Below are 25361 nucleotides of genomic sequence, written 5' to 3' on the forward strand. Positions count from 1 at the left end.
TGCTCAAGAAGAGGTTTTCAACATTGATGAAGAAAGTGAACTTGAAGAATTAGACATAAGAATGCACTAAGATGACCTTTAGAGGACTAATTGTGATATGATTTCTAAATCATTAAGATGATCACAAACATGATACTAAAGTACTCTCCCATCTTTTCAGATTTGAGAAACTTTTATCTTTCTGCCTAATTTGATTCTTCCCATTCGTTCTGCCATACATTGAGACTTTTCCAATGTTTCAGAATTATACTTAAACTTGTAAGTATAACCATATTTACTAAACTTTAGTAAATCAAATAGTCTTAACGAGCTTTGTGGTGGACATGACCAGTGCACAAGAATGTGTACTCGATCCCTTTAGTCCTTCAGTTGACTCACACATCCATGTGAATAAGTAATTAGTCTTGATTTTCCAATGCTTGAAAGTTCTCATTCATCAAACTATTCAACTTGCATGATTCCAAGTTTCGGTCCAATTGAAACTTGGGTGATGAGGAACTTTCCTGATTTGGTAAATTTAGACACTACCACAAATGAAAGAATCAAATCCATTTTCGAATATTGCTGTCAGTGGAATCATATAAGCAACAATTTTCCACAAATGCCATTGTAAGGATACTTCAAATAAATAAAATTAAACAATTTTCTTTTATTTTAAAACTTTGCGGAAAAACTTATCCTTACAATCCACATGGAAAATTGTTGTTATCTATTCCTTAGCAATATATCATAACTTCTTAAGCAACTGCTCAAAATTCTGATGCGATCGAAATCCACCTTCGCGATCAGAATCAACATATACTTCCTTTAAGATTTCTCTCTATTCTTTGATTCTTAAAACATCAACATGTGACCCAGTCACATCATGTAATGAGGATCTCAGAATAGAACTTAACAGAGTTAGATAATGGGCTCTACCTGATGTAGAGTCAAACTTATTGACTTTAACATCCTTAGGTAAATTTGGCAGCTTTGCAATCAACGCCCCTTCCTTTGGCAAAATAAACATATGGACCCTTTGGTAATGGGACTATCTCAGACTTAGCCTTTCTCTTTACCATTTGGTCAACCGGGTTGACTATGGCCAATCCCTTTCCATTGGGAAGAGAATGCTTTTTCTGGATTTTCAGTGTCACCATTGTCACTGTCCATAAAGTTTTTGGGAAGTTGATCTTCTAATCAAATTTGCTTTACTATCGTTCCAAATCATTGCTGATTCAGCAGCACCAAGAAAATAGATATGATCATTAAGGTTCATGTCATAGTCTGTTTCATAGTAGTCCCAAAGGAACTCACTATGTGACTTAGAAAATGATTGAACATCCAACTTTCTCAAGACTTTGACACCCAACTCTCCCGGCTTGTCAATATGTGACTTCATCTCTAAGATGTGATCACACATAGACCTTGCTTGCCATTAGGGCTTGAGTGACCTTGAACTTGTGGGTTAGGGAGAATAATTGGAGGAGGTGGAGGAAGAGAAGTATGACTTCCATGAGCCAAACTCGGGAAGTCATATTCATTAGGAAAGCTTGGTTTGGGAAGATCATTGTTGTCTAAACCAGACATCAACAATGGGAGAAATTCACGTAAAGTTGATTTAAGTCCTTAATATAACACCCAATATGATATATTAAGGCTAGGACCCAACAAACTATTTTATAACTTGGAAGAGGGATGCTGTAATCCAAGCTATAAAATATTTGAAGGTAGGTGAGTGACGATTCACCAATTTCCACCAAGATAAACGAAATGTATTATTAGGTTTTAATTGGTTTTGAAACTCCTAGATTCTTTTGAGATTCATTGAACTTTTCAATGGCATGTTTCAATATCAAGTGTGCCCTTCAGGTTTTGTGACTGGGATGCCGAGGATCACAAAACAAGGTGTGAAGTAACCATGCAAATATACTTGGTACCCTTAATATTTACCCCTCAATCGATGTGCCGGTTAACCACACACGCTCCAACGATACTATGATAAACATTAAGTTACCCTTTGCCTACCTTGTTAAGTCCAGGTTAGTGTGCCGGTTAACCACACACGCTCCACTAACAGCTTAAACAAAGTGCAAAGTGTAATTTCATGGATTAGCACCTTATTCACATTTTCATAAGTAACTAAGATTGGGAATTTATAAAAAGTTTAGTTACTTAGTATTTATCATTAATACTTTTAATGAAGGGAGAATTATGGTCCTTGTCCTACCTGTTCGGCTAACGACCCTCCACCAGTCAAGGAAGCGGTGGGTGAGAGTGGACACCCATTAAACTGCCATTTTATAGGCAGTAACTTTATACCCCCCTTATAGACCGGCTTCGTGAATGAGGCCTACTAATGGTAAGACGACTTGCTCTTATACATATAATATATTAAACTTTTAATATTATAATAGTATAAGGGTGTATTTTAGACATTTAAAATACTTGGTGGTTTAATCTATTAATTAAACTAGACTTTTAATTTAATTAAACTCAAACCATATATTTATGGATTAATAATACTCTTTTAATTAAACGCTTTAATTAACTATTAATAAAGTCCATAAGAGTTAATTTGAACTATTCAACAAAACATCATAATTCCAATTATTAAACTCAAAATTAAAACCATTTAATTAATTGTTTAAGTTATGAACCCAAGAGTTTTAGAATTCAATTCTTTTTTTCATAAAAAACTTTTCTCAAATTCCAAAACTTGAGGGCAAGTTTTGTAATTCTTGAAAACCTTTGGATTCCATAACTTATGAAATTAATGGTGTTTTATGATGAAACTTTCCATGTTCCATAACTTAAGAACAAGTTATGGAATTCTTTAAAACATTAACACCAAATTTTGTAACTCCATAAAAACTTTGAATCAAATTTTTTTTTTAAAAAAAACTTTCATATCCATAACTTATGGAAGTTTCAAAAACCCTTAAGATCACAACTTTAAAAAAACTTTTGAGCTCCAAAATTTTATGACAAAATATGTAACTCCTTAAAACATTTAGATCAAACTTTTAAAACTAATAAAATAATCATATCATTTTATCTTTTACTAAATTTGACCTAATTCAACTCATATAGCAAATGATTCAAATTTTACAAATAATTCGTTTTTCACAAAACAAGTAATTATCTTAAAATTTGACAAAAGTCATGTTTTTTTTTCCTTTTTTTTCCAACTTTGAAAATAAAACATTTGCATCAATATAACAGAAAACAACACATGACTCTGATACCACTGTTGGGTTTTAGTATTCTAACACTCCTATGGTGTACATGCAACCCTATAAACCTTGGATCTATGTTTTCTCTATTATACATGCAAATATTAACTATTCCAAGGTTTCATCCTAACTAGCATATTATGAAGCACCTATACTACAAAGTTCTAGTTAGATGACATACCTTTTGATGTAGCTTGATGTCTTCAAGCTTTAAGAGCTTAGCCCCAATAGTGTGGAAGCCTCAAATGGAATCACAAATCACCAAAACACCTTGGAAGAACTTGAGAGAATATGTATGCACACTAAAATCGGCCCACTCTTATTTCACACACTTGTGCCAATTTTGTGAGCCAATGACCCCTTTATATATTATGGAGGATTAGGGTTACATCCATGTAAACCCTAATACCCATGACCTTTCATTTACATAGGATCCATGGGTTAAAAGCTCCATGGACCATCCATGAAAGCTTAGCCCAACCTAAATGAACTTGGCCCATTCCATATATATAAGAGTCCATATTTAATTAGTTCTTTTTGATCACTTAATTAATTCTAAATTAATTCTTGATCAATACTAATTAAATAATATGATTCCATATTAATATATTAGAACTTATAATATATTAATATAAATCATAAATATACTATTCTCAAAAGACTATCCATATAAATTGTGCCGGTGAAGTGCAACCCAAATGGACCATGCCGGGTCGGGTCAAGTACATACCAAATATCGTTATGGACTTAGACATTAATCCAACAAGACCATGTAGGGTAGCCCATGGCATTCCTAGGTAAAGATCATGTGGGGGAGCCCATGGCACGTTGGATGTAAGACCATGTGGGGTAGCCCATGGCATTCCTAGGTTTATTTATGCATGGTTTATGTGTTATGTGTAGCTTCTGTAGCTAGCATGATATGTGATACAGGTAGCTTTTTTAGCTAACAGGATATGTGATATGTGGATTGTGTGTGTGGTATACTCTGGGGAACTCACTAAGCTTCGTGCTTACAGTTTTGTTTATTGGTTTCAGGTATCATCGTTTGGAAAAGAAGGGCTCAGATTGATCGCAGTACACACACCTATGATTTCCGCAATGAATGATTTTGGGATGAACTCTGATAAATAATTTACTTAACGATGATTTGAAATGTTGAAATAAATGGTATCAATGTTTTAGCTAAATTAAAAATGAAAATTTTACCCTTGATTTTTGGGTCGTTACAATGATGATGAGGTGTTCGAAGTGGGGGGGGGGATAGTACAACCACCGCAACAACCAAATCCATCACCATTAATGATGTAGAGATATATGATGTATCTAACAACCTAGATACTACATCTAGTTTTTCTTTGCAGGAACATGAAGGTGAAGGAATTCGTGAACCTTAAATTGAACCAAGATTTCCAAAACGGAGTAACTGAGGAATACCTGAGAAACAATATCAACCAGATCTAAATGCAAAGTCCAAGTATTCGATCAGTAACTATGTATCACAACATTGTATTACAGGTCTGCATGCTTCCATGGTTGGAGAATTGTCCTCAATCTCCATACTTAACAGTGTACAAGAAGCCTTAAAGGAAGAAAAATGGAAAATTTTCATGAACGAAGAGATGGAAGAATTACAAAAGAATCAAACATGGGAGATAGTAAATCTCCCACCTGGGAAGAAGACTAGTGGATGTAGGTGGATTATACAGTGAAACTTGATGCATACGGAAACGTAAGCAGGTATAAGGCGAGGCTTGTGGCTAAGGGGTATACACAAAAATATGGAATAGATTATAGAGACACTTTTTCCCCAGTAGCAAATATCAATACAATTCGTATTTTGATGTCCGTTGCAACAAATCAAGACTGGACACTAAAGTAATTCGATGTGAAAAACATGTTTCTAAACGGATACTTGGAAGGAGAAGTCTACATGGATCCACCATCGGGTATCACTTGTAACAGAAAGGTGTGTAAACTGAAAAAGGCATTATATTGACTAAAAAAGTCACCCAGGGAATGGTTTGGTCGTTTTTCGAGTTTCATGAAGAAGAATGGGTACACTCAAAGTGATGTTAATCACACGTTGTTCGTAAAATAAAATGGGAATGGAAAAGTGACTGCACTTATCGTCTACTTGATGATATGGTAATTACTAGAAACGATCCAGAAGAGAGGGTGAAGATTCAAGCATTGCTACCTATAGAGTTTGAATTAAAGGATCTTGAAAACCTAAAATACTTCTTGGGTATCGAGGTGGCTCGACCGAAAGCTGTAATTTTCATGTGCCAACGAAAATACGTTCTTGATCTTCTAACTGAAATCGGAATGCTTGATTGTCGACCTATTGATACTCCAATAGAGATGAATCATTGTTTATAAGTTCTTCCGGATCAAGTTCCTGGCAATAAAGAACGGTATCAAAGATTGGCGGGGAAACTTATTTATTTATCTCACACTCGTCCTAGTATAGCCTATGTTGTGAGTGTAGTAAGTCGCTTCATGCATGCACCAAGTGAAGACCACATGAAATCCGTGTATAGGATATTGAAGTATCTCAAGTCTTCACCAGGAAAAGGTCTATTTTTTTGGAAAGAATCAAGATCACGGGGTGATTGGATACACGAATGCTGATTGGGGTGGTGGTCGGACAGATGGAAAGTCCACGTTTAGGTACTTCACTTTCGTTGGAGGAAATCTTGTTACATGGAGGAGCAAGAAGCAAAAAGTGGTCTCAACGTCAAGTGTTGAGGCAAATTTAAGGGCAATGGTGCATAGTATATGTGAACTTCTTTGGATAAGACGAATCATTGGGAACTTGGGTATAGGATTAAAGACCCCCATTCAGTTACATTGTGACAATGAAGCAACAGTAAAAATAGCAAACAACTCGGTCCAACATGACATAACTAAACACGTGGAAATTGATAGACACTTCATTAAATATCACCTCAAGAAGAAAACAATGGAACTTCCTCATGTTGCCTCGAAAGATCAACTGGCTGATATGTTGACAAAAGCTGTGTGTGGAAGAATTTTTTATGACTCTCTTAACAAGCTGGGAATGTTGGATATACATTCTCCACCTTGAGGGGAGTGTTGGCGAGATTCATATTCAAAGATATGATAAGTATAATTGTTGTATAAGTTTATCAGTTCCTTATCTTAAGGATAGTTAGTTCATGTATTTTATGTATACTTGTACTCAATTTATGATTTAATATACAAAAAATACAAAAGTTTCTTCCTCATACTCATATGCTCAGTTTTTAGAGGGGGTTGGTATGAAAAAAATTATGCATGATGTTTTATTACATCTTAAATTTATTTATTGTTAAAGTTAATCAGTAAAAAACCATTAATCTTATAACTTTTCAATTTCAGTTATGACGATTTTAAAATAAATTAGAAAATATCATCTATTGTTTTATGTAATTTTTTATTTTATAAGATTTATAATGAAAATGTAACCGTTGATCTAGTGTTATTTTATTAAAATAGTTAAGATGATACCCTTTTAACATTTAAATTAAGATTCAATGATTAAAATTTCGAAACAAGAAAATTCTCACAAAAATAAAAAATTTGCGTTAAATATTTGATTCACAAATGTACTCCGAACGGTGTACATAAATTGCACAAATGTACTCCGAATGGTGTACATAATTAATTACCTTAAATCTCAATCGCCAAAATAAAAATATGTTTTTGAAGTTTTTATACCAGACAAGAACAATTTTTTTCTTAAAAGTATAATCTTGCTTTTCTTCTCAAAAGTGAACTCTCTCTGCAATCAATATCAATTATAACATTTTGGCTTAAATAAAGTCGCATGAATATGTTTGTGTTTTTTATACCTAAAACATATGATGGATATCGCTTATTAATAGATAGGCATATATCCGCACAAGGGCTAAAGACATAAAAGCCCTTAAGTTTTCAAGAAAAAGTTGGTTTTACCCTTTCACGTTTTTTATGTTCAGTAAAACCGAACATTTGTAACAATTTTTTTTATGTTTACCCTTTTTATAGGTTGAGCAGGTAACCTACCGGTCACTACACAGGTGGCATGCCATTTGTATGAGGGGTTAGAGTAAATTACACTGAATGGTCTCACACCCTTCCCCATGTCTGTAACCTTGCCCCTTATAACTTGTAACCCCTCTTCACCCCACTCTCGTATGTCGTATTTCCTTTGACCTTCTTCTCCTCATGCGAACCAGACATGACCTTCTTCTTCTCCCTATTCTCTTCAAATTATAGCAACACAAGAGCACAAACTCTCCATCTTATTCTCTTCAATCAATAACAGGTGCATCTCACCAAACAAATCAGTCGAGACTCACCAAACAAATCGTAGTCCCTCTTCTTTGTACGCAGCCACAATGACAACCCACACCTTGCTTCTCCTTTTTGTGTTTCGATCACAGGTACCAAATCGAACCTCATACGAAAATTGAAACATAGCAAGAAATTGAGAAGTTCAATACTCGTGAATTTGATTTGCAGGCGAAAGGGGATGTATTTAGTTCTTCTAGCAAGTTTTTCTTCCTTCCTTTTTTTCTAATTTTAGAATTCGGGTGTGATTTTGTGGTTTGGGTGTGGAAGTGAAAATAATGAATGATGGCTGTGAAGATGGGGGTGTGATGGTGATATCTGGCTGGAGGGATAAGGGTGGTATTTTGGTTGTGGTTTTTGATGGAACGAAGTGGAAGGGTTTGATGATGGTGGTGAATGAAGTGGACACCTATACTGAAGCAGAACAAATCAGAGAAAGAAAGATCGATGCATTAAGTATCGATTGAAACCTGGTACTTGTTAACTCCCTAGGTCAGTTGCGAGGGTCTGGGTAAGTTGACTGTTTCATATTTGAATATGGGTTTCGATTTCAATTTTAAGGGGGAAATTAGGTTGCAGGTTTCATATTTCAATCTAGGTTTTAGTTTTAGTTTTGCAGGTGAAAATCAAGTTGCAAGTTTCCGGTGAACTCTATGGGTCATTATCAAGGGTGGGTGTTTAATCGCCAAAATCTTGTTGAGTAGACAAATCCAAGCATCATACCACATAACAACTCCAAATATGAAAATAATGAAGAAAAAAGTGGCGGGAGAAGAACGAACACAAGACTTCAAATCCAAGTGTCTTTTGGCTTCAAATAGAATCGTTCTTCCCAATAATCCATTCCTCCATCGATTCTGGTGCATGTGTGTGTTAGAAAGCTTCACGAGACAAACCTGCAAATCAATTTTGGAGTGTGCGTTTGTATGTGTGTACGTGAGTGTGAAGGAGAAGAGGGAACAATCTTCACTTGCAACAGGTAACCGGTTGGTTACCTGCTAAATGACACTTTTGACACAATTCGTATAAATAGTAGGCATTACCGAACCTAAAAAATGTCAAAGGGTAAAACCGATAATTTTTGGAAAACTTAAGGGCTTTTATGACATTAGCCCTCCGCACAACCTCCAAACCCGTGAAATTTTATTAGGCATCTTTAGTCAAATTTTTAAACGTATCCTATAGATATTCATGAACCCGAAACAATAGCAATACATTTGTCCATATTTGAACCCTCAACCATTTGAAAAGTAACTTATTTTCTATACGCTTTGAGATCGATAGGCCAAATGTTTTCTTTTTTCCATTATATATATATATATATATATATATATATATATATATATATATATATATATATATATATATAAAATCAAGATCAAATAAGAAAAAAAATTGGTAGGAATGTAAGAAATTTTTAATATACATATTTTTTAGCAAACAAACGAAATAAAACATAGATGATTCAAAAATAAGATAATTCATAAGAAAAAAATTCCCAAAAAAAAAACACATTCATGATTCATTTTTAAATAAATTAAGAAAAAAATTCATTTTTATGACAATTTTAGTGAATATCAACAAGATCATCGTAAAAATGAATCATTGAAATATTTTTTTCATGAATTGTTTTTTGTGAATCATGTTATTTTTTATTCATCTAATTATTCATTTGTTTTGTTCTCCAAAAAATATGCCGAAAAAAAAAATTCTTCCTATCAAAATTTTTTTTTACCGGATATATATATATATATATATATATATATATATATATATATATATAATGATAAAAGTATACCATCTCGAGGTCACGTCCAACCCACCCTATTATACGTCATGTTAGGATAAATCTCATAGCAATGATAATGTTTTTATTGTGTTAAGTGATGCATCCAAGTTTTGGAGGGAGAGTGTTATAAATGGATGTATAAAGAGCTTAGAGTCTTCTTACTTAGCTAATTGTTCAAAGACATGTTGATCACAAAGACAATATTTTGGTCAACCATAATCAATAGAGTGTATGAGAACCATATAAAGAACTTGAAAGTAAATTGTCGCTTGTTGATACCTCATATGGAGGATGAAATATTTATAATGTTGGTAAGAACACAGATTCTGACGTGTCTCCACATAGTATTGTCTCTTTTTCGGATGTTTGTCTGCAATAAGGTTGTGTGAGGTTCACGCTCTGCACGACCAGGCATGTGGCAAGATGTTTTGGCACCTTTATCGAGTTCCAGACTTGGCTATGAGTCGTGCCCATATAGTTGTTTGGCCCAAATATGAGATGGAACGACTGTGCCGGAGTAAGGATCTATTAGAATGACCCACTACTACTTACGTTTGGACCTTTGACTTTTTTTTAAAGAATTTTATATTTCAACCACCAAGTTGTAGTGTTGTTGGTCTATTAGATTTTTATGATATATGAGCATTTGATTAATAATCAAGTTGATAAAAACAAATTCATGAATTAAAACTGTTATTACAAATGTGGTCTTAAGCAATTAAGAAAATCTAGATTGAAATCTTATTAAAAAGGATTGTATTTTCTTGAGACAATCTAAAAATCATAAATCTATTTTAAACTCTTATATACATACAAAGTTAGTAACAATTTATACATTTTGAGGTTGTTGTAAATATATATTATTATTTATTATATAATAAAGAAAAACAAAAAGTACATGTTTGAATATTTTTTTTTTGTCAATTAGTGTTTTAAGAGTGTGAAACTAGGACTTCCTACATTCCGGCAAGCACCAGTTCCACCCTAACGGCCCCACCACCACACCACACCCAACCTCCCTCTCTCCTTCTCCTTCGATTTGGTATAAATTCTCCACCAATCTCGGTGCAAAACCCACAAACATTCTCCCATTTCTACCAATCTCCATAATTTACACTCTTCTCCGATTCCTTCATCCGCCGCCTTCCGCCACCACTTTCTTTATCAATCTCCTCTTATAAACCACCCATCCATCCATCCATCGGTATCAACATACAGGTGGAGGAATAATTAATGCTGTTGAGGATGAAAATGGTTGTATTTTTAGCTTTAGGGATGATGCTTTTCTTCCATGGATGTTCTGCTGCTGAGATTAACAGAAAAAGCTTTCCAAATGGTTTTGTTTTTGGAACCGCATCTTCTGCTTATCAGGTTTCCTCTTCTTGTAAATATTAATAGTAAATAATAGTGCACTCATCTATTAATAGCCATACGCGGTTTCTACGTTGAATTTAATGTATAATATTAATTCTATACATATATTTTCTGATTTAAAAGCTAAACAAATATCAAATTTCTATTCTATCCTGAATATACATAAGTCATAACCAATCAAATTCCATGAAACTGGTTCTGATCAAACTAAAACCGGGATCTATAACCGATTACATCAGTTCTTTGGATTCTAGAATGGCGATAGAACTGATAGAATCGGTTCCATTAGCAATTACATATATTTTTTTAACGAAATTTTAATTTAATTTTAAGAAAAAACCCAAGAAATCGCATAGAAAGGTTACATTGAATATATTGAGAAAATGAACTGAATTTGTTTCTACTTGGGATGAATTGTTTTTGATACATATGCCAATATTACCGTGGGTGAGTTATTTTCAAGAAGATACCTATACCAATATTACCATAAAATTTTATTGACGTATAAATATTTGCTATATAATAGAATTAAAATATATCTACCAAAAACTATAAAATATGATGTATTGCCGTTGCAGTTATCTAATCCCATGAAAAGGACGCATACGATTCTGTTTTCTTCTTGTTTTATTAATTTTGAACCAAAAATAATAAAATTACAATTTACAAACTTCCATTACCACAAAATCTTCCATTTTGTAATGTCTTAAGAAAAATATTACATTTTCTATTATAACTTTGTTGTTATTATTATTATATTGCTAGGAATGCTTTCTTGTTATTGTTAGATGGTATTTGGTATATTTCGATCAAAGCAACAATTCCTAGGTGGGTGTGTATTTTTGTTTTTTAGTCTTTATTCTTTAAATATGACTCTAACTCAAGAACATTAGACATTTATGATGCTAGATCTTTGTCTCTTTACGCTTAGATTTATCAATTTATTTGAAATACATAATAGAATATAAAGTTATAAACAACACTTATATTGATTCCGTATACGTATTGCCGTGCGTACATAGAAAGGATAGTGTTTCCATCTTGGGAAATACTGATTTTTTTTTACGTTTAATTATTTACTTAATTTAATAGATTTTCTTAAATAATTTTAATTTTATCACCAAAATATATTTTAAATACGTAAGTAGTAGACAATTTATCAATTTCAACCACTTAATCACTTATACAACAATTCTTGATAAAAGTGGACAATGACTAGATCACATGATGCACACTTATGCTTCTATTTATGGAAAGGATAGGGTTATCTTCTACGATTTGATAGTATTGTTTATCTAGAGTCTAGAACTATATTAAAAACGACAATATGCATTTAAATTGTGTCGTTATGGTATTATACATTTATGTGGATTATTAAAATATTTTTTTGTTACTTAAACTTATACAATGGTTGTTGATACGATATTTTTCTTATTTATTTATTTATTTATATATTTACTTGTTTACAGTATGAAGGAGCTGTGAAGGAAGATGGAAGGGGTCCAGCTATCTGGGACAAATTTGCTCATACATTTGGTAACATTTTTATGTTGTCCACTAGAAGTTTGTAAAACAATAAATATTGATGTGATCCATATAATATATATGTATATTTACATTTAATCTGTACTGATAAATAAATGGATAAATCGGATGCATGTCTTGGAGATTGAGACTATTTTTCTTCTTATGTTATAACAAATATAAGAACAAAAAAGACCTATATGTTATCAATTATAAAAGTATATGGTAATCTTATTTCTTGATAAGCTTTGTAATATATGAGTTAGAAAATAAACCAAGGTTCTAAGTAGGAAAAAAATAATTAAACTTTATGGGGTTTATATGCAATTCATCCGATGTGAATTTACTCTTTTGACATTGAATTTTTTTAGGTAAAGTAACTGATTTCAGTAATGCTGACGTTGCAGTTGATCAATACCACTTATATGAGGCAAGTAATCTTACTTCTATTTAACACTACAAATATTAAAGGGGTTAAAGTTTCATTTTCGTTTTCCAATTCATAATGCAAACACAATCACATTTAATAGAACATAAAATGCAGGGTGACATACAATTGATGAAGGATATGGGCATGGATGCTTATAGATTCTCAATTTCATGGCCAAGAATTTTTCCTAGTAAGAAGTTTTCAACTTTATATATATTAAAGATTACTTGTGTTTGATAAAATATTTTATTTCTATAGATTTTTTTGAAAAAATTCTACTTAATTATAACATGATGTGTTTAATTTTTTTATTCGGATATTATAATTTGAAATTTTTACTTATTCTAATGGTCCAAATTGTTTTCTATTTGAAATTTTGAATGGTATTGTTATAAGAAAATATAGTTTTTAAAACATAATATTGAAATAAAAACAAACCTAAGTGAAATGTTATTATAAAAATAAAACACATACTATTTATTGTATTTTATCCTTCTTTAAATTCATGAGGTTAATTGGTTTTTTTGTGTCGGCAGATGGTAGTGGTGCAATCAACCAGGCTGGAATTGATCACTACAACACTCTTATCAACTCTTTATTAGCCCACGGTATGTATATTTTTCGTGTCTTTCAAATTTTTTTCTTACATTAACTGGGTGTTTGTGATTCTTTATTTAAAATAGCTTATGTTTCCTTAAAAACTGTTTATTAGTCGTTATGATATTAAAACAGAATTTTAAAAGTGTTTAAACTAACTCATATGATACCAAACGCGATAATTTGATGAGTTATCTATTAGTATTTGACAGATTATGTTGATATATAATTATATATAAAAGCGTCTAAAAACAACAAGGGTAAAATGTAAATTGGTATGTGTTTTGTTTGGGATGGAAAAGGAAAAATACGGTTGTGAATGATAGTATTATTTTAGGGATAAAACTAAAAGAATGGTAAAATGCTAATTTGGTTTTTTGGATATAATAAATTAGAAAGAAACAATTTATTAAACAACAACAACAACAGATTTTGTGAATATCATTAAAATAAGAGTTTGGAGATAAACGTCGACAATCATGTATCCAATCATGGATAAATGGACTATATCACAAAACATGACCTTTAACATTTGGCTAGAATAAGGACTTATAAAAGATGCAAACTAGGAGAGTCAGTCAAAATGAGTAGTAAAAAATAAATTAGTAAATCATAGTAGAATAAAATAAATCCGAGAACTTGCACCCGAGTCAAAAATAGAAAAAAAAGTCAATAAGTCAATAAAACAAAACTATGAATAAATAAATAAAACCTATAAGCGAACAATAAATATCATAAACCAATGCATACAAAACATATAATTATATAAAACACAAAAACAAAACATAAAAGGGTGATATGCTACATTGCTACCCATCCATCATGATATTTAGCTAACTTGTCTTCCATATGAAATTATACCTTCAGAAGAAAAATAAAATAAAATAAAAAATAAAAAAATAATTCATGTCTAGTTTCATATTATCCTTTTATTTTCTTATAGGGATCAATGACTTTACCATTATTACTTTGATTATGGTAATCTAATTTCGAAATATCCATACCACCTCAATTTTTGTTGGCTAACCTGCAAAAAAAGGTGTGTGAGAGAGAGAGGGGTTACACCTAAAAACATAAACAACTTATTAAAAACCATTATTCAAATCAATAAATATTTTTTATTTTATTTCATCCAATAAAAATACTTACAAATTGGTATCGAGTTCTAATAAACCAGTAAATACTTTAAGGATATGTTTGATGATGAGTTTTTAAAAGCATTTAATAACATTTGACTTATAGCATTTTAAAGAAAAAACATTGTTTATATTCTAAAAAAAACTCATAATACAAAATCTACTTCGAATAGCTTGACTATTAGATTTTTATTTTTATATTTTATACTATAATTTGACACTTTTCAAAAAAAAAAAAAAAATATATATATATATATATATATATATATTAAACACTTCTATAAACATAAAAATTCATAACTATCACTTGTTTTTAAAAGAGTTGACCACAACCAAAAAAAAAACATTTTCTTTAAATTAATATAATTAAAATCTTACAGTATTTTTGAAATTAAACCTGGCCTAGGAATCGAACCATACGTGACCCTCTACCATTGGGACCTTCCTGAAGCTTTGGCAGACAGATACAATGGATGGCTCGACCCCCGAATCATGTAATATTTCTTACTTATTACTATATCATCTCAAATTAAAAACTCCAAAAGTTTATGATTTCATATGATTTTTCGGTTTTATTGTGTGACGCAGTAATGATTTTGCGACGTATGCGGAGACGTGTTTTGAGAAATTTGGGGATCGGGTGAAGAATTGGATGACGTTTAACGAACCTCATACTTTTACAGTTCAAGGGTATGATGTAGGGCTTCAAGCACCTGGTCGTTGCTCCATTCTTCTTCGATTGTTTTGTAGGGCTGGAAACTCGGCGACTGAACCCTACATTGTTGCTCATAATGTTCTTCTTTCACACGCAGCTGCATTTGATGTCTACAAAAGAAAATACAAGGTACATCATCTTGATAATCCTTCTTTATTTGTTGCTTATAGCTTCCGTATATTTCTATTTTGATTTTTTAGTTTGAAAAATTAATCCAGTTAATTGTAGACATGATATCGAAATATAAAACACTTTGCATTTGATGTAAATGGATATAATATTAAAGTATAGAAAAATTAAATAAATGTGTAACTATGGCATTCAAGTATAAAGTAATTTTCATCACTATAGATGGGTAGAATATTTAAAGTATAATATAATGTCCTAAATATAAAAAGGACAGTTTTCAATTGCCTTAAATGGGTAGAGTATTTAAAATAAATGTGTAGCTATTACATCCAAATATAAACAATTTCAATTGCCATAAATGGGTAGAAATGGTACAATATTTAAAATAAAATCTCCTAATCTCCTAATAAGAATAAAAGTTAATGTACTATGTTATAATCACATTGATTTTTATAGAGTATAATGTCTTAATAAGAAAAAAAAAATGACAGTGCAATATTGTGTGATAGAAAGAAAACGAAAGTGGGATGCTATAGTAAAAAAATATGTTGTTATTTCTTGTATTTAGCCAAATAATAAATGACAATAAATTTTATAAATGTACGACTTAATACGAAACGGCCCAATTCTCTTGTTTTCTCTATTAAGTCGTACTCTTTTACATTAAATTAACAAGAAACGTTAGTATACAGCTTACAAGATAATGTCATGTACCTATTAAGTCCATTAAGTAAAAAAAAACAACATAGTCATGTTTATAACAAATATTTGAATCGGTTAATCATGTCCTTTGTTGTTTATGTAGGCAAAGCAAAATGGGCGCATTGGGGTCGCATTTGATGTCATGTGGTACGTGTCAGGTTCAAATAAAACCGAGGATATTGACGCGACGCAACGAGCACAAGATTTCCAATTGGGATGGTATACTTTTTTAACAAATCCCCACCTACTAAAATGAAAATAAAAATAAATAATGACAAATTTATAAAATGTTAGGACTTAATTAAAAAGTCTCATTTTCTCAACTTCCTCTGGTAACTCATTTTTTCTGCATTACGTAAAAGAGAAACATTCATATATAGCTTACCAGATTTTAAAAAAAAAAAAAAAAAAACAGGTTTCTTGATCCTATAATGTTTGGAGATTACCCAAGCTCAATGAGGACTAGAGTAGGAGACCGCCTACCAAGATTTTCCAAACTTCAATCGTATCTCCTAAAGGGTTCGATAGATTTTGTTGGAATAAATCACTACACAACTTGGTACGCATGGCATAACTCCACTAGCGTCATTGGCGTTTTGCTTAATGACTCTCTAGCAGATTCAGGGTCCCTTACACTTCGTAAGTCGTTCAAAAACATCTATTTTGGTTTTTCTAAACCCTAGTACAAAGCCCAGACTTTTTAAATATGAATATATTGTTGAGTTGCATCGTACAACTCAAACAATATATATCATGAAGTCTAAGCTTTGTATTATAGTAATATATCATTTTTACCGATGATCTAAAAATACGTTTCTTTAACTCTTTTTAGCATGGAAAGACGGGAAAGCCATGGGCGATCGGGTACATAATCTTTTATAAGTTTTTTTGGACCTCTTTTGTTAATCAGAAATTATTTATTGATAACTATAGTGTAGAAACATTAGTGGTTTGATTTGTTGTATTTTGTAGGCAAATTCTATATGGTTATACATAGTGCCAGAAGGGTTAAGAAGCTTACTGAATTACGTCAAGAACAAATATGGGAATCCTCTAGTCATTATCACTGAAAATGGTAAAAAAAAAAAAAAAAAAAAATTGTCTATGGATAACTGTACCTTATAATAATCTAATATGCTTTGGTTCACACAGGGATGGATGACGCAAACAGCCCATTTATCTCTCTCAAGAATGCATTAAAAGATGAAAAAAGGGTGAAATACCATAACGACTATCTCACAAACTTGCTAGCTGCCATTAAGTAAGCCGATTCAATTTTTATTTATTTTTAATAACAATATAATTATCAATTTAATAATATTATTTTTTTGGTAAATGGTAACAATGAGCAGGGAAGATGGGTGCAATGTGAAGGGGTATTTTGCATGGTCTCTATTGGACAATTGGGAATGGGCTGCTGGATACAGTTCAAGATTTGGACTTTATTTTGTTGATTATAATGACAAGTTGAAAAGATATGCCAAAGATTCTGCTATTTGGTTCAAGAATTTCTTGACTTCTGGTTAGAAGATTAAGATTCTTTTGGATCATTTGAGGGTCTTGTGTTCTCGATAGGAATGTTATGAATATGATATTACCAAATGAAAAAGAATATGTGTGAAGCATTTGTTTTGGATTTGTTGTATACAGGTAGGAAAATGAGCATATATACATAATTTATAGCCATTGGATTGATGAAGCAAGTATATTATTGATTGTACAATCATCTAACACTATGTTTGGTTTATTGCTTTCGTTATGATTATCATTTGTGAGATGAACTATTAAGAATTTACATTAAGTTATTAGGTTTGAAGTACAGGTGAGTATATATGAATACATGTGATTGTAGAATTGTAGTAATCAATAAATACTAGTACTATATATGAGAATGAGGTAATGTTGTAATAAACAGTACTGCAGCTTTTATCTCCAAATACATGCTAGTAGCATTAACATGGAGTAGAAGACTAGCTTAAAAGCTTTAACACTTGAATTTGATGCTAATGCTAGAACTTGAAATGATTCACTAGTTCTTCTCCAATTCAATTTCTCTTGAATTGGAGAAGAAAAGTCATTTAAATGAAGCGAAGGGGTTCAATCTAGGGCTAAGCTCTTAAACTTCTCAAGAATAACACCTCAACTTCATTTTTTTTAAAAGCTAGTTGGAGCTTTGGATTTTCTACAACATTTCAAGTTTCCTAACGTCTAAATTTTACCTCAAACATAAAACTTAGGGTCCGTTTGATACCCATCTGACTGGGTTTGAGTCAGCAAATTGGGCTGACTCGGTCAGACCTTAGATGTTTGATGGTGTGCTTTTTCGGAAAGATATCTGACTCAATAGTCTTACCCGGTCAGCTTTGTAACATATGCTGACTGGGAATAAAGACAATCCTGCCCTTGAATTCTTTCTTCCATCGTTCCATTCTCGTGACCTAAAAAAAAAGCGTCAACAGGTTCCAGCTCGTTTCCATCTCGCAGCGACGCTGCTCCCCCAGCTCGCTTCCATCTTGCAAGTCGATGCCATCACCTCGGTCGCTGCCATCTCGCCACCGTGTAGCCACCATCTCGCCGGCCAACAAGAGCTCGCCATCTCCGATTAGTTTTTCGATTTCTTGTCATTCAACCGCTACAATTCATCAAAAACAGGTAAGAATATTCTCCTTTTATGTATAATCTATAAATTCAGAATCCGATTTGGGGTTTGGGAACGCTGATTTTGGGTTTGGGATCGATCGACCGGTGAAATTGAATAAAAAATCTTATCTTTTATGCAATGTATAAAGCATCGATTCAGTAGATATGTTCCATATACACCATTATTTTTAATCAATTTCATTGATTTAAGTGGGTGTAGATTTGTTTACAAATTAATTGATTTCATAGAATATTTCATAGTGTATAGACGATTCCATATCTATAATAGATTACAAACCACTTATTTCAGTAGGTTATTTCAGTAGGTAATCAATAGTATATATACATTTTTTTTGACTTTTAAAGTGTTATTTGCTTGAATATTACATCCTTTTTTTTTTCTTTCTGCTGGGCGTTGTTTATTGCTGCCACTACAAGGTAGTGGCATTGCTGTTTGATGGAGCTTTTATTTACCAGTATATACATATTATTTGCCTTGTTTTTGTATTTTTTGGTAAATTAAAAGAAAAAAGATCTTGTCTTTGAAATACTTGAGGAGGACACTATGGTTACTCCTGACGTCCAAGGTGGAGGATTTGATAGAGAAAACATACAAGACATAGAATGGGATCCATAAGCCGTTGAATATATGCGCGTTTTGCATGATCAGATTGCAAATCGACTACTTTCACCTACTTTACATTAAATTATTATGTTATTTTAAATTTCATTATGTTTTTATTTGGATATTAAATGATTTATGTTTAATTTACATTTTGTATGGCATTTTTATTTGTGTAATTTACATTTTGTATGACAATATATATGTTTTTATAATTATTCAGCAACTTAATCCATCACTGTATATAACAGGGTAAAATGGTTATTTTTCATCACTCAGCACATTCAGTCAGATGTACAATCAAACAACAAGATTTCTTACTCAGTCAGGATTTCTTACCCATACAGACCTTTCCCAGTCAGTACTTTCTCAGTCAGCAACTATCAAACGGGGCCTTATTCAAAGATAGTACACCCTATTTGGAAATACTAATTCCAAGTTAAAAACCTCCGGTTTAACACAATAAACACATAAACTTCTAAATTTCTGACCAAAGGAATCAAACTTGTTTGATTTTATCCTGACTTGCCTCATCCAATTTTATTCCATATAACAAACATACTCAACCTCAACCTGAAATCCAAAACTAGACCATTTGTTTTAAATGAGACTTAAACCTTCAACCTATTGCTGAAAGACCCCTCTTCAAAAGAACAGTTGACACAAAAAAGAAAAATCATAAAATGAAAATCAGTAACACAGTATACATTTGGTTGTATAAAGCGAAAAATTCAACTTGTACAGAGGCAATACAAAAAAAGCCTTGGCTTTATTCTGGCTTGGAAAGAAATCATAAAATTTGTTGTGTCTTACCCACCATCATACAAATGAGGGACATTACTAGCAAAGCATATGATATGATGCCTCATGCTTTCTTTTTTCATGGTAAAAATAAATGACCACAACCACAAATAAATCAAAAGCGCCTAATAACGGAGCATGTAAGTACGACGACGGAACCAATTGTAATCTGGCAATAGCTTCACTGGCCCTGATGCTGCAATCGCTATGTCCTGTAATTATTACTTGGAGGGTCAAATTTGAACAACAAAGAAACAACAGGGGCTAAGTTTGAAAATTAAATTAATTACCTGGTCGAATATGAATCTGTTAGCTACACGTTTGATGGTGGCAGCATCAACTGCATCAATTCTTGCAAATAACTCAGCAAATGGGATTCTACGTCCATAAGTAATCAACTGCAAAAATTAAATTTCAAATCATTAAAAACTAATTCGATAACAATAAATATACATTTTATAAAAAAATATAATCTGTTGTACCTGTCGTCCAATGTCCTCAGCAATAGGACTGCTTCCATCAATGTGAAGAAGCAATGAAGATTTAAGCTGCAAATAGTTACAAAAAAACTCCAAAATTTTATAAATTTGTTATATATAATGAAATAATGATTAAACTCAGACTACTCAAATTACCTGATTTTGAGCACGAATAACATCATCGTCTGTGACTCGGTAACAAAGTTTGCTAATTTCTTGCATTATTGCAAAAGCTAAATCATCCAGGCAATCAGGCTACAAAGAAAAACACATAATTCACAATCTTTAATTCAAAAAGATTAAAAAAAATTGTTCTTTTTTCATTAACAAAGATTCACCTTAGCAACAGCATAGACACCAAATAGCCCAGTGTCTTTATAGTTTGTGTTAAAAGCCATCATGCTCTCTGCAAGTTCACTAATCCCCACCAACTGAGCAAGCTGTGAGCTGTAAACAATTAAAGATTTTAATAACTGACCCTAAAATAATAAAAACAAATTTACAGGTTTAAAAAAATAAGAGAAGTTTGAAGATTAAAGAAGATGAAACCAACCCCATATGTTTCCCAGCTCCTGCAGATTTGTTCCATGATCCAAGCATAGCTTGTATCACCATCAAAGCAATAGAATCAGGATCTGTCCATGATGCTCCATTAAAGGCAACAGCAAATTGAGCAAGAGGCATATCATCATCCCTCATACGAACCTGATTAGTTCAGAGTTTAAATAACATAAACACTTTAATTTATTAATCTAGGAAAAGAATTATTCGTTCAAATGTCATGATTTCAAGACCCCAAAATTGTAACACAAACCTCTGATCCAGTGAAAATTGCAGGCTCCTTTGCTACCAATTGTGTTGTGGTCATGGGATTGGCTGATAGTTTTGTGAACATGCTCTTCACCTGGTCTACAAGTTCCTCATGCTTAACAGCCCCAGAAGCTGAAATTACCTGTGACAGATAACATTTTTACATCATACTATATTAATAACTTCACAACCCAACTATACTAAAAATGGTTTGTAGAAAGATTAAAGTTTGAGTTGAATACCATTCTGTGAGCAGCATAGTGGGTTGAAATGTAATCTTGAATATCTTTCTTTGTTATCTTCTGGATGTTTTCAGCAGGTCCAAGAATGGTCCTTCCAAGGGGAGTGTATTGGAAAGCAGTAGCATGCAAATGATCAAAGATTACTTCTTCGGTCTGTGCTCCCACCTGAAATAACATATACATTCAGTACAACAGCCTCTACATGATTATCCTATACCTGTAGTTGGAACTGAGTGCTGATTCTAATGTTAGCCTAAAAAACAAAATGAATTTAAGGCAAAAACGAGTGCAAACACACAAACCTCTTCCATCTCACGTAGAATAACACCACGCTCACGATTGATCAATCTTTCATCAAAAGTCGAGTTCTGCAATATATCCGATAGAATATCAAGCGCCTTAGGCACGTCTCCGCCCATTACTTTGGCGTAATAAGTCGTTTGTTCCCTCGAGGTATACGCATTCAAATGGCCTCCCATATTCTCAATTTCCTCCTCCAAATCCCTAACCGATCTTTTAGATGTCCCTTTAAATATCATATGCTCGAGGAAATGAGCAACACCATTGTTCTCTTCCGTCTCAAACCTTGACCCTGCATCGATCCATACCCCAACGGTAGCCGTCTGGGAGGCGAGATTAGACTCGGTGGCAACACGGAGACCGTTAGGAAGAGTGGTGACTCGAGTCTCGGGGTAGGTGAGGATAGATGTGTGATCGGTTAGGGTAGGGTAAGGCGAGTTGTGTTTGAGGAACCTAGGGTCGGGGTTTTCGAGTCGCTTGAGCTTCGATTTGACTTCTTCGGCAACGCGATCGTAGATCATTTGATGAGGATGTGGTGGAGCTGGTGTGGGCGTGTCGGAGACGCTGGAGACGGCGGTGGCGGTTGAAGCGGATCTGGAGATGGTGGTGGTGGCTGCTAAAGCTCGGTGAGAGCGGCGAGAGAGCTTGAGGAGGTGGCGCATCGCCATGGCTGGTGGATGTGCGTTGATGCGATTCCAATCTGAAGTGAGATTGGGAGCTTATTAGGGCAAGGGGGAAGGGTGGGCGTGCGATGGAGACGAAGGTTATGTAATAAGTGAATAAAGAGGAGCTAAAAACGACCCTATTTCTCCTTTTTATGCTCTTTGAGATTATTTTTTTTATTTTTTATTTTTTTATTTTTTTTATTTTTTTTTTTACCTTCTCCAAAAACAAACTAAAAAATATAAAGCATTTTTTTTTAAAAGCCTTGCTCTATGTTATGTATTCATGTTTTTTTAATACTTTATCATTAATTAATTATTATCGGTAATATATTTTCCTTCATCTCTAAATATTATTAAAAGAAAATCATTAATTCACCAATGAAACAATCAAGGTCCTTGATTGTATTTCAATCATATGATTTTCACCCTTAGATCAAATTGATGACATCATTTTCTCCAAATAGAATTCAAACGTTTAATTATAGAATCTTTAAATTTACCAATTACATTTCAAACACAATTACATTAAATTATAGAATCTTTAATTATAGAATCTATTCAAATTTAATTATAGAATCTATTCATACTTTCTAAAATATATTTCACAATTCGGGCACAATTACATTTAATTATAGAATCTTTAAAATTAGTAATTATATTATTAATTGAAGCATATCATTCTATTTATATATGAGACATCAGTTTCTCCATAAATCTAGCCAAAAACATGAATAGCCGTCCCCATCTTTCTCCTCTATTTTTTCTCTTAAACCAGAATTCCCTAATCCTCTTCTTCCTCATGTCAATGGTTGTGCTTCAATTGATGCTTTGTGTGTTTATAACAGAATGTAGCACCATGAGGTGGTTCCTTTTTGCTCATGTATTCTTAGAATTTGCGTATTGCCTCTTCCTTGCATCTCCAATTATCACACCTCTATTTTGGCTTCACACAAATCCCTACAAACTGAAGCAAGCATCTCCTTCAAGACATCTTTTGACGATCTATGCCATCATTAACCCTAATTAATATTGTTAATAATTTAATTCCATTATTTATAGTTTTTGGCTTCAAAATTCAAACCTGCTTAGTTTTTTCTTTTTAAAAAAACTCATTAAATAAGCATATCAATAATTATGTTATCTTTAATATATATTAAAACAAAAATCTTATGATATCATCTGAAACAATCTGGGTCATTGATTGTATTTCAATCTTATGTTTTCCACCCTTAGATCAAATTGGTGACATCATATTCCCCAAATGGAATGTATTTAATTCCAATAAAAGCTTTCCAATTGTCAAACAAAATTAGCTTAAATCCATTGAAATAGAATGTATTTAATTTTAATTAAATTTTTTCATATTTTAAATCTTGAATTTCCGGTTATAAAGGTTTTAAAATAGTCAACTTTAAAAACATATTACTGAAAACCATTTCAATTAAGACATTAAATATCAACCATTAATATAAATCCGTTTATATTAGCAAACCATTAATATAAAATCCATTTTATTAGGAAACCATTACTACCAAAAAATCAGATTCAAATTATCACATACATATACGATTCATCATTGAATTTGCGGCTCACATTTATTTTCGATCGTTGCTTTTCTTCAAACCTTCTCCTACAACATCATTCTTATTGTTTATCACTTCCATCATCATTCTCTGCTTCAAACCTTTATTGTTGTGCACTAGAAGGTCAGTACCTTCTTTCGCTTTTTTATATTTTTTTCGATTATTTTTTGTTCCTGTATCAAATATATGTATTCATATATATTTTGATATTCTTTGTCACAGCTTACATGAAATCGATTAACTACTTTTCTGAAATTTTTCAAAGAAATAAGAAACTATATTACGTACCTTTAATCTAGAAAAAAAAATAATGTACTCTGATGGAAACCAGTTAAAACACAATATAGCAAAGTACTTTGATAGAATGGCAAATGCACCCTACCCATTTTCCTGTTCATGGTAATCAATTTTTTTGTGTATTCGTTTAGCATGATACTTCCATTTTTTATCCGAAGGGTAAATCATTAATTTAGTATGTATAATGTTCATCAGAAGGGTAAATCAGTAATTTAATTTAAACATTGATCAAATTGTGAGCTGCTACTATTTCTGTTTGTTTAATAATCTCAACCTGGTTACTGTTTTTGATTGTATATAATATCTTAAATTGTTGGCTGAATTACAGGGATTGCAATCTTGATATAGAACTCATATAATCTATTAAGATAAATATATGGTAATACCGAATGGAAAATGGAGGATAAGGGTATAATAGGAATAAAGAGATATTTTTTTAGTGTTTGAATGTAAATTAATATCCTAATATGATGGTTGAATTACAACATTTCTAATTTTAAATTGAAATCATAACTGAAGGTTATTGATATTCTTGGATGGATTTTTTTAAAATGTTAAGTACGATTTTAAGGTTTGGGGGCAGAAAGGTATATTTATTTGTGATAGAATAAAGAAGTAATATTCGAATTTACCTTTTTGAAGGTATCAATAAACTCCTAAAATTATGTGATTTATTTTAATTTAATTGCAAATTAGATGCAGAAAACCTTTAAGTAAGGAAACATAAGGGCAAAAGGGTAATTCAACTTAGGAAACTAGAAAAGCATTGGGCTGGAAAAGAAATTCAACACTAGATATTGAGATGACACGTATACTAAAATGATTCTTTTAGCATGATACTTCCATTTTTTATCTGAAGGCTAAATCATTAATTTAGTATGGACTATGTTCATCAGAAGGGTAAATTGGTAATTTAATTTAAAAATGGATCGAATCGGTTGTTGCTACTATTTATGTTTGTTTGATTATCTCA

The 25361-nt window shown here is 32.1% G+C and overlaps 2 protein-coding genes across 2 annotated transcripts; one reads left to right on the top strand and one right to left on the bottom strand.

Moving 5' to 3' along the window:
- Positions 1-10320: 10320 nt before the first annotated feature.
- BGLU40 (beta glucosidase 40) lies at positions 10321-17714 on the top strand. The gene is made up of 13 exons (XM_079064348.1): positions 10321-10713; positions 12186-12252; positions 12612-12670; positions 12785-12860; positions 13207-13278; positions 14810-14897; positions 14992-15247; positions 16053-16168; positions 16365-16588; positions 16782-16813; positions 16922-17024; positions 17102-17210; positions 17302-17714. Exons 1-13 carry the CDS (start codon positions 10576-10578, stop codon positions 17474-17476), a joined length of 1515 nt encoding a protein of 504 aa, XP_078920474.1. The 5' UTR covers positions 10321-10575; the 3' UTR covers positions 17477-17714.
- A 2154-nt stretch (positions 17715-19868) lies between these two features.
- Positions 19869-22627, bottom strand: LOC145129954 (putative mitochondrial-processing peptidase subunit beta, mitochondrial). The gene is made up of 9 exons (XM_079064795.1): positions 21846-22627; positions 21544-21708; positions 21306-21443; positions 21045-21196; positions 20830-20938; positions 20648-20746; positions 20495-20560; positions 20303-20410; positions 19869-20224 (listed from the first exon to the last, which is right to left on the bottom strand). The coding sequence occupies exons 1-9, from the start codon at positions 22509-22511 to the stop codon at positions 20138-20140; spliced, it is 1590 nt and encodes a 529-aa protein (XP_078920921.1). The 5' UTR covers positions 22512-22627; the 3' UTR covers positions 19869-20137.
- Between the last annotated feature and the right edge of the window lie 2734 nt (positions 22628-25361).

The sequence above is a fragment of the Lactuca virosa genome, chromosome 8 (assembly GCF_052849685.1).
Source record: "Lactuca virosa cultivar CGN04683 chromosome 8, Lactuca_virosa_CGN04683_v6, whole genome shotgun sequence".
NCBI classification, from domain to species: Eukaryota; Viridiplantae; Streptophyta; class Magnoliopsida; order Asterales; family Asteraceae; genus Lactuca; species Lactuca virosa.

Excerpts from the sequence above, each read along its gene's own strand:
- BGLU40 (XM_079064348.1), top strand. The coding sequence starts at position 10,576 with ATGCTGTTGAGGATGAAAATGGTTGTATTTTTAGCTTTAGGGATGATG. Across the intron at positions 10,714-12,185 it reads CCGCATCTTCTGCTTATCAG|TATGAAGGAGCTGTGAAGGA; the intron begins GTTTCCTCTTCT and ends ACTTGTTTACAG. Across the intron at positions 17,025-17,101 it reads AGTCATTATCACTGAAAATG|GGATGGATGACGCAAACAGC; the intron begins GTAAAAAAAAAA and ends TGGTTCACACAG.
- LOC145129954 (XM_079064795.1), bottom strand. The coding sequence starts at position 22,511 with ATGGCGATGCGCCACCTCCTCAAGCTCTCTCGCCGCTCTCACCGAGCT. Across the intron at positions 21,709-21,845 it reads TTCTACGTGAGATGGAAGAG|GTGGGAGCACAGACCGAAGA; the intron begins GTTTGTGTGTTT and ends ATGTTATTTCAG. Across the intron at positions 20,225-20,302 it reads ACAGATTCATATTCGACCAG|GACATAGCGATTGCAGCATC; the intron begins GTAATTAATTTA and ends TAATAATTACAG.